The sequence below is a fragment of the Bufo bufo genome, chromosome 5 (assembly GCF_905171765.1).
Source record: "Bufo bufo chromosome 5, aBufBuf1.1, whole genome shotgun sequence".
Lineage (NCBI taxonomy): Eukaryota > Metazoa > Chordata > Amphibia > Anura > Bufonidae > Bufo > Bufo bufo.
The window spans coordinates 41,658,955-41,668,687 of NC_053393.1; the positions used below are offsets into that span (position 1 = coordinate 41,658,955).

The 9,733-nt window shown below is 46.0% G+C and overlaps 1 protein-coding gene across 1 annotated transcript; it reads right to left on the bottom strand.

Annotated features, from left to right (window-relative positions):
- Window positions 1–1,697: 1,697 nt before the first annotated feature.
- On the bottom strand, window positions 1,698–8,761 carry TRIB1 (tribbles pseudokinase 1). Its single transcript, XM_040431872.1, has 3 exons — window positions 8,216–8,761; window positions 5,774–6,066; window positions 1,698–3,509 (listed from the first exon to the last, which is right to left on the bottom strand). Exons 1-3 carry the CDS (start codon window positions 8,516–8,518, stop codon window positions 3,041–3,043), a joined length of 1,065 nt encoding a protein of 354 aa, XP_040287806.1. The 5' UTR covers window positions 8,519–8,761; the 3' UTR covers window positions 1,698–3,040.
- Between the last annotated feature and the right edge of the window lie 972 nt (window positions 8,762–9,733).

Here is a 9,733-nt window from a genome sequence, read left to right on the forward strand (position 1 = left end):
TCACAGCCCGGTGGGCAATATTGGGGAATTTCATAAGAATCTGACGATTTCCCTTTAAACCCTTTGTAGCTGTGACTGTCCCGTGTCCAGTACTGAACTGACCAATGGACAAAGAACCTAAATATGGTGACCACCCCAAGGTCTCAGCAGATGGTATCACACATCATAGGCTCAGATACAATGCTCAGCAGACGGTATCACACATCATAGGCTCAGATACACTGACTTAGCAGACGGTATCACACATCATAGGCTCAGATACACTGACTTAGCAGACGGTATCACACATCATAGGCTCAGATACACTGACTTAGCAGACGGTATCACACATCATAGGCTCAGATACACTGACTTAGCAGACGGTATCACACATCATAGGCTCAGATATACTGGCTTAGCAGACGGTATCACACATTATAGGCTTAGATACACTGGCTTAACGGACAGTATCACACATCATCGGCTCAGATACACTGGCTTAGCTGGCAGTATCACACATTATAGGCTTAGGTACACTTACTCAGCATACATTTAAACACAGGATAAGATCAGATGCAATTGTACAGCAAAAACAGTATCACACATGCAAGGCTTAGATACGCTAGCTCAGCAAGCAGGATCACACAGAATAGGCTTAGATACACTGGCTCAGAAAACAGTACCACAAATGATAGGCTCTGATAAACCAACTTGGGAGACACCCCATACACGATACGCTTAGATACACCACCCCATTAGGTAGCATTACACTTAACTGGCTTAGATACACTGACTCTATAGACAGTATCATGTAAGGTCCTGTTCACATCTTGTCACGTGAAGGTATTTGGCATATCTGGCAGCAAGGGTGTGTGCCCACAAGACAGCCCATGTGGCTACTATGGAGCCCCTGAAGAGAAGGGTCCAACTCCCGGCTGGATTGCCCCTTACTAATGGGTGGTGGGAACCTGCACATGGATGCGGTCTCCGCAGATGCTAGTGCAGGAATTACCAACCTCCGGCGCTCTGACTGTGATGGAACTATGACTCCCAGCATGCACACTTGCTTGGCTGTTCTCAGAATTCCCATAGAAGTGAACGTAGCACTTTGAGAGTTTCACAACAGCTGGAGGTCACTGTGCTAACGGATCATATATGAGAGCTCCAGGACTTCCTGCTTTGGGTGGTTAGGAGTGGGGTGGGGTCAATCAGCTCCTGGAAGGGGCCTACTTTTTTATCAATGCTGTGCAGGCGTTATTCCACGGGGCAGGGGTCATTCAAGGTCCACTATGACATATCAGAAGCAGTATGGTAGAAAATATAGCTCGCCATTACTCGAAGGTTCCTTCTCTTGGTCCAGACCATGCAAGAACCCATCATAAGAGGTTATCTCCAGACCATGACCGACTACATTGCGAGTTGTGGTTCCCAATGAATAGCACTACTACTGACCCCCATAGAAACATTCACGACCAAGAAGACAAGTTTTAAAAAAAAATATTTATTACAACAAACTTTACAAATTTTCCCGCTGTCAGGTATTTTTCACGTATTTACACAACGTAGTGTTTTTCTTTTCAGCAAACGCTTCCTGTCAATATTTACACACTCGTCCATATACAGCGTATCACAGATACGAGAGGAACAACCGCAAGGCAGTTAGTGCAAAAAGGGCCAAGGGCGCCCCGACGGGTCACTCACGATTTTTTTTTTTTTCTCATTTTTGACAGATAATTTTTGCCAACAGTTATTCACATTACAACTGCTAATTATTGTTGGGAATTTTTTTTTCTTAATTTACAATTAAAATATTTTGAAATTTTTTTTACAATTTTATTTTTTTCTCTCAAATTTTTACTTCGCTGCCATCAGGGCCTGGCATGCACAGTGACAGGTTGTCAAGCACCATCTTATATTAGGACTCACTCTAGAGCAAGGTGAACCCACAGACTATAACACGTAGAAACCCAAAAAGGTAAAACTGCTCGCTATGCACAGATGTAGCAAAGTTGAGTTTGTAATTTGTGACTCAAGGCGATTTATAGGTGATTGTCCATTGGACAGCGGGGAAACTGGCTGCATCATCTCAACTGCAGGAATCAACAGGCAGCACTAAAAAAGTGGAATGACAAACTCCGCACTGCTACATCTGTATTCCACAGAGTACAGCTCAGTAATAAAGGATCCACTTCCACAAAGTATAGTCACCATGAAAATATTTACAAGAAATTGAACTTATAACTTATTCATTACTGAAGTTGTGAAATGCGTGGCGCCAAGGCCAAAAATAATGAGGTATATGTGTAATTTTCACAATTTTTTTTTACTATAGTGAACATCTGCGAGGACACCCATAGCACTCTGCAAAAATTTTATGGCCGTATAAATTGTTTTTTTTTTTTTCTTCAAAAATATTCGGTTCTCTTCACTGGTCCTTCCCATGTGTCAGCTTTAACAAAGGGGATAATAGTCACAAAGAACCTACAGAGAACCGATGATTTCCCATACCACATTTCACTGGTTGTACTTGAAGCCATATATATATTTTTTTAAATGACTAATTTTTTTGAAGTAATTGGCACCAACTTAAACAGCAAAAATTCACTAGAATTTTTGAAACACCATTACAACACATCAGAAGATTCGCAAGTACTCTGAGGCCCACTGTTTTCATTGTAGAGAAGGGTCAACCATCTACACCTCGAAAAGATGCCATAGCTTAATCTGTACCATTATGCCGTCCACCAGTTCTCCAGTGTGTAATGTTCTGAACCTCAAAAATGGCTTTCTCCCTTGAGAAGGTGATGGGTCCACTCTCAGTTTCTCAAAAAAAAAAAAAAAACACAACCTTACTAGAAAATGCCCCACAAGATGAAGCACCAACCTTCCCCCAAGACAAAAGCTTTTGCAATAGGATAATTGTTGGCAAAGTCAGAAGGACATTTATCAAATGAGTAAAACACAAGATGGTCGTCCACGCCGATATGGGCTTTAAAGTTTATAACAAGTCCTGCTTATGGTCTTTACAAGATGCTAATGCGGTCCCTTCAGAAGGGACGAGCTAGCAAAAGAACGACTCTAGGTCATCACAGTTCTGTGGCACATCCGGCACTAGTTGGTCAGTGTTACTTGATTCCTGGTCCGCGTAACTGGGATGTGTTGTGGCCTCAAACCAGGGATGTAATAAAATCTCATCTGCAGTGAGTCTTTCAGAAGGTTCCTTCCTCAAAAGGCTTCGTATAAGGCACCTAGCTTTTGGAGATACATGGTCCGGAATACAGAACTGTCCACGTCGAATTTTTGAAAATAGGGAACTAGGGTCTGTGTCATGGAAAGGATAGCGTCCCACCAGTAGGGTGAAGAGCATGACTCCCAAGCTCCAAACATCGGCCGATTTCCCAGAATAAGTCCCTGTTGTGTTCAGAATCTCCGGGCTCACATAAGCTGGGCATCCATGTTTGTCTGACAAAGCATCATCTTCTCCTTTAATGATGTGAGCGTCCTCCAAACTTTCCAGCCTCAGTTGAGTCCTAGAAGACCAAAAGAAAGACAAAAACATCAAGAACAGATCCAACAAATTACCACGTGGGTTCAACGATAACTAATGCTCCATAATGCCCACCCTGGTGGTAAGCACCTCAAGCCCCTCCCGTGGTGGGCCCTTCAACTTTTTGCTTTGGTCGACAGAGGTCAATGGACAAGTGCCATTGCCCATGGGCTTCTGTGGAATGGGAATGTCCTCCAAGAGTGTCTATGGATGACACAATGCGTTCTTCAGAGACCTGACCATCTCAAGGCAGAGACTGTCATCGAGCTCCAGGCAACCGAGGCCAAAAATTCACGCCAACGTTAGATAAAAGGGCATTGGTTAACCAGGGACAACCTATTTTGAGATTATTTAAAAAGACCGGCGAGGTGAGAAGCTTATACAGGAGGAGCCGTGGTGTTTTTTTTTTTCACCCAGTGAAGTGTTCCTCATTCTGTCCTCAACGTGAACTCTTGTAATGCAAAGTAGCCGTGATGGAGAGGACGGAAAAAATGACTCAAGAGCTTCGGCAGTCTGGCAGCAAGCAATGAATATCACACCAAAAACCTTGCACCTGTGCTAGTGACATACAAAAAAAATTCCTACCGCAAAACGATGCTTAACCCTCTGACGGCGGCATCCTGAGGTCAGCACTCTTGTGGTGTATGAAATGTGTGCAGATTTTTTATAAAATTTTTTTTTTTTACTTTTTGAAAATTTTTTTAATTTTACTTTCTTTTATTTCTACACTGGTGCAGTATGCTCTGCGCTGTACACCCCCTCCCTCCCGTGAGCTCGCCCTCCATAGGATATAAATAAAAAGTGACATTAAAAAATACATCTGGCGAAAGGTCTAAAACCGACTTCTGAAATCACCGCCGTGACCACAAATTCTAACCCCATAACCCCCCCTCCCCCTCCGCTGGCTCCTGGCTTGGCTTTTCTCTCACATCAGTTTTTCATACCAAGGACATGACGTGGGCAAATATCTGACACGGAACACCGTAAACAGAATGTATTTCCAGCGTTTTGGTCGAGGATTTAATATCTTCACTTTTTTTTTTTTTGCCCCCATAAAAGATCAGTACGTAACATGACGACGGACTAGTGTGGGGACAACGACCCCATCCTCGGGCTGGCACTCGTGCCCTTGAACACTATTGGGTTTGCTAGTGCCCACTCTTGCCCCCATTCTCTTTCTAGGCGTCAATCCTAGTGTTTTACCCTAACCCTGTCTCCAAGAGCTTACAATCTAAAGCTTGCACACGGATGCAGCAGAGCAGAACTGGTTACTTCTGCAGTGCACCCACTCTTTAGGTAAGGTTATTGGGGGAAGGAAAAACCTGCATTCAACAAACTCATCTCTGCTACATCTCCACCACTCAATCAATGCAAATTAACCCTACTATACTTAATTTTTTTTCCCCACCAACACACAGGGTGTACACCACATCCCCACAGCCATGACTAAAAGCAGTAAAAACAAAACTTCAGTCACCCCCTCTATCAGGTCATCTCTTCTGCGAGCTGCCAGGGCGAAATGTTCCATGACACAGTCAGCGTTTGGCCAGCGCTACTCGGGGGGGGGGAGCTTGTTATCACTGTATAAGGCTATCAAATGATATACTTATATGTAGGTAGCAGTGCCGAGAAAGGCTATCAAACTATGTACATATACGGATGCAGCAGTGCCGATATTATTATGGTTCAGCAGGGCTGAGTTTGCCATATGGCAAAGCTCAACGTAGCATCATGGCATGCTTGGGACTGTGGGTAAACCTCCTGCACCATCTGGACCTCTTGCACAAGCCACAATATGATATATTTAAATAAATGACAAACTCAGCTCTGCTACATCTGGGCATATAACTAGAGATGGCTGCTCTTTCGGCGTGCACCCACATCTGCTTGCTTTCCTGCGCCTGCTTTGTTATGAGCAATATGACTGTAAACAGACAGAGCAAACATACTCCGATGGAAATACTAATATTTGGACGCAGGAGGGGGAGGGGGATGCGGCTGCAGGCTACAGGAAGGCAGCTATTTATGGCCAGTACTGGGCTCCAACCATGTTCCACCTGTCCATTTCTAAGCAAACAGCCATAACCTTCAGCATAGAGGCACGTCGTGCCTCATGCCTCCATGATATCCCAAGTTTTTAGTCACCTGACAAGTAAAAGAAAGAATGTTCCTCAGGAACTACAAATATGAGGCACTTTATACCTCGGGCCTCAGTGATATAATGGCATTTTATGAAGAGGGCCTCACCTTTCTTTGTCAGAGAAGACGAACTTCCTCAGCTTGAGGTCTCCTAAGACTATAGAAGATCGATGGCAGTGGGAAACGGCGCTGATGATCTGCTTGAACAACTTGGCCGCCTCCTCTTCGCCCAGCCTTTTGCAGCTTCGCACATAGGAGTGCATGTCACCGAACTCCTTCTCGAAGAACACATAGGCCTTGCTCTCTCCGTGGATAATCTCCACAATCCCGGTGATGTTACGGTGCCACGGCAGGTGGATGTAAGGCTGGATTTTTTTCTGGTAGTGCTTTAGGGGGAAAACCTAAAAAAAAAAAAATGGAAAAGGGGAATAGAATACATTACAACAAAGCAACCAAATTTCACGTTCTGAGGTCATCAAGAATCATCATCTAGCACCATAAAATGTCTCAATATCTAAGCAGGCCCTTGGACAAAGCCGGCTTTCCGTGCATTCTCCATGCAGCAGCTCCAGGCAGGATTAAGGTTACCAGAGGGAGCGATGACGTCACTTGTCGGGTCCAATTAAAAGTCAGCTAAATGAGACCTCGGCTGTGTCATTCATGAGGGAAGCGGGGTGAATATCACATGGAAAGTGCACCCCCCCACCCCCACCCCAGAGCAATTTTTAACCACCTGGAGACCTGCAAGAACTTGTAAATCCTGCAGGGTCATCAAGGATCGAAGGTTGCACCACCACAAAATGGGCATAGTGAGGCCACTTCTTCAGACTATCCATAAATGTCTAGACACACGATTGGCATCAATGAGAACTTCACCACCGTAGTGTGGAGAAGACACGCAGACTTTTCGAAGAAGGTCAGATGAGGTGACAGCACTGTGCACAGAGTCAATACAGAAACCAGGCGACAGTCAGGCACTTGGAGAAGAACTTGCTAGGGGCAGTCAAAAGTGGTCTACATCTCCACAAATTGGAAAAGGAAATAGTCCCTTCACAAGTCAATGAAGTCATAATTAGAGGAAGGTATCCTGGGTCCCTGGAGGAACAATCACTTAACAAAACTGATTGTACTGGGATAATGCAGGAAGCAAAGAACACAGTTCCCCTGAGACAACACATGGAACATGAAGCCATGCACCCCTGAGGCAGCAAAGGAAGCAGAAAGATGGCCCCCCTGGACCAACAGGATGAGGGACACACTAGACGTTGAGATCTGCTGTCTAATTCAGCCTGACAGTCATGAGTTCAGTTCTTGCCCAGGGGAGTCTCTAGGGACAATACAGCATCCTGATTACCTAGAAGCAGGACAGGGAGGTCCAACTTAGTTCAATATAGAGAGCATTTGAGGTGCTAGCAATGGCAAAGTAAGGTCACGTCAGTTGGGCTGGCCTGAGGGGGTCACCTATTATTTATGGTCAACAGACAATGAGAATCATCAGGTCAGCTCAAGACTGGCGGGTCACCAGTTCCATAAGGTACCCAGTTGGTAGGAATGAGGCATCTACATCTAGAAGTCCTTTTCTGTTTGGGTTCCTATAGGAATAAAGCAGGCAACACATCCTGCTTCCTCAAACTTCCCATGAGAGTCTACAGACTGATATCACCCCAGACCTTCCATTCCCCATGGGACTCTGCAGACTATAACACTGAAGATTATTCCTAACCTGGAGTTCCAATGATATTGAAAAACCAAAATATTCAGGTCACCTCAGACCTACATACTCTCACAGGACTGATGATCACCCCTGAGACTACAGATCCACCACCGTCAGGGCACCCCTTGGCTTGGGGTTTTCATGAGACTACAGTGTGATTGATGTCACCTTGAATGATACCATGAGACCCTATGAACAAAATTATGGGGACATCCCTGCTTTGGGGGTTCCATGATACACTGCAAACACCAGGCTGAAGATCACCTCTGCCAAAGCATACTGAGAACTTGGGGGCCCCGTGAGTCTCTGTAGACCTCACACTGAGGTCACCACAAGTTTTGGGGCTACCATGAGACACAGAGCATATTCTGGGCTTTGGAACTCCACACTGAGGTCACCACAAGTTTTGGGGTTACCATGAGACACAGAAGATATTCATCACATTGAGGATAACCCCAGCTTTGGTGCTCCACATTGAGGTCACCACAAGTTTTGGGGTTACCATGAGACACAGAAGATATTCATTACATTGAGGATAACCCCAGCTTTGGTGCTCCACATTGAGGTCACCACAAGTTTTGGGGTTACCATGAGACATGGGGCACTGGTGATAACCCCAGCTTTGGAGCTCCACACTGAGGTCACCCCAAGTTTTGAGGTTACCATGAGAACACAAAGCTTACTCATTACACTGAGGATAAACCCAAGCTTTGGGGCACCACACTGAGGTCACCCCAGGTTTGATGACTTTGGCAGAGCACATTGGGTCTCCCCTCACAGCAGACAACACATTGAGGGCACCCCACACATCCAGGTCCACAGTGCCCTGGGCTCACCTTGCACTGCAGCTCCTCTCCAGTGTGCAGGTTGAGGGCTCTGGACACGTTCTCCCGATCTCCAGCAGGTAGCAGCAGGTAATTCCCTATGCAGGTAGGTCCTTGGTGTTGAGAAGAAGCACTGTGCAGGTCTGGGGGTTGTGGGGAACCAGGAGAAGGTAGCAGTCCATTGTCTGAAGGAGAATCATTCAGCCTGGGGCACTTAGCAGGTGGCTCATCGCTCTCCAGTCTTTTGGGGTGAGCCCTACAGGCAGCCAGGCGGGGGGCTCCCAGCCGGCTCTGTCTCTGCACGTTGGCAATCATGAGGGTGGAGAAGAAAGAGTCCTAAGAAGAAGGAGGTGAAGAAGAAGAAGGAGTAGTAGTAATCATCCAGCGATGGTGCAAGGTCCAGGCCAGGAGGAGCAGCCGAGGTCGCCCAGGGCTCATCCAGTCTTTCCTATGAGATGCAGCCTGGCTGAGCTCCTGACTGCATCTGCTCCACAGCAGGACCTGGCTGACTATTACTGCACCTCCTCCTGGGTGACTGACTCCCTGCCGCACACCGAGCCCTCCCCGGGTGACTCACCCCCTCTGACACACTGTGTGTGTATTGTGAGGAGCCCCGCCCCCAGGGCTTGTGCAACACATTCATAATCCCATTACAGTCATGGAAAGAGGAGGGGCCTGCAGCAGGGAGGCCACGCCCGCTCCTCTGCTTGCATCATCCCCCCTGGCTGGCACTCAGCTCTCTCTGCCTGGGACTCTGTTGCCTTCATTTTCATCATGCAGCCCGGGATTGCACACTGTGTCAGGGGCTATTGCATTCGTAAGATGTAGCAGAGCCGAATTGCTTCATTGACCCTTTGAAGGTTGCAATTTGTGCGTGCCACCGAGAGCAGGTGTCGACCAGCTCAGCTCTGCTACATCTGCTCCTCCTGGAGTCTACAGAGACTTCTCCAATGCCTTAAAATACCAGCTGCAAGAATTTTAATGAAGGTTAAAACTAGCATGAATGATATAAGATGAGTCCCACAGATGTAGCAGAGCTGAATTGGTTATTCTCTTTAGGGGTGTCATCATCGGTGCAGCCACGAGCAGGATGACCTGCAGCCTTATATAATAACGTGTGCCAAATGACCTGCTCAGCACTGCTACATCTGCTCCTTGTGTGGGCTGCAGAGCTCTAGCTGCAAGGATTTTAATATCCAAGAAAATAAAAAATAAAAAAATGCATGAATTAGACCCGTAGATGTAGCAGAGCTGAATATGCAAATTATTGTGCTTGTACGTAGGGCGGTTGTAATTACACATACTGTCCACTAGGGGGAGTCGAGGGAGTGTTATACTGGACGGATGGTTACATTATAGTTTTGTAATGTTACATTATTTAGAAGACAAGTTTTATTGTACTGTTCTTTTTTTTTTTTTGTTTATCAAGTTGTCTCTCCCACTGCTAGAGACCCCCCTAAAAACCAAAGCAGCCACATGTAATACTACATGCTAAGGGTCTCAGGCAACCCTCTACTATATCCCCTATTA

What these genes read in the sequence shown, in the direction of transcription:
- TRIB1 (XM_040431872.1), bottom strand. Translation starts at nt 8,518, where the DNA reads ATGATTGCCAACGTGCAGAGACAGAGCCGGCTGGGAGCCCCCCGCCTG. An exon ending in GAGAGGAGCTGCAGTGCAAG is followed by an intron (nt 6,067 to 8,215) that starts GTGAGCCCAGGG and finishes TTTTTTTTTTAG; the next exon opens with GTTTTCCCCCTAAAGCACTA. An exon ending in GTCTTCTCTGACAAAGAAAG is followed by an intron (nt 3,510 to 5,773) that starts GTGAGGCCCTCT and finishes TTGGTCTTCTAG; the next exon opens with GACTCAACTGAGGCTGGAAA.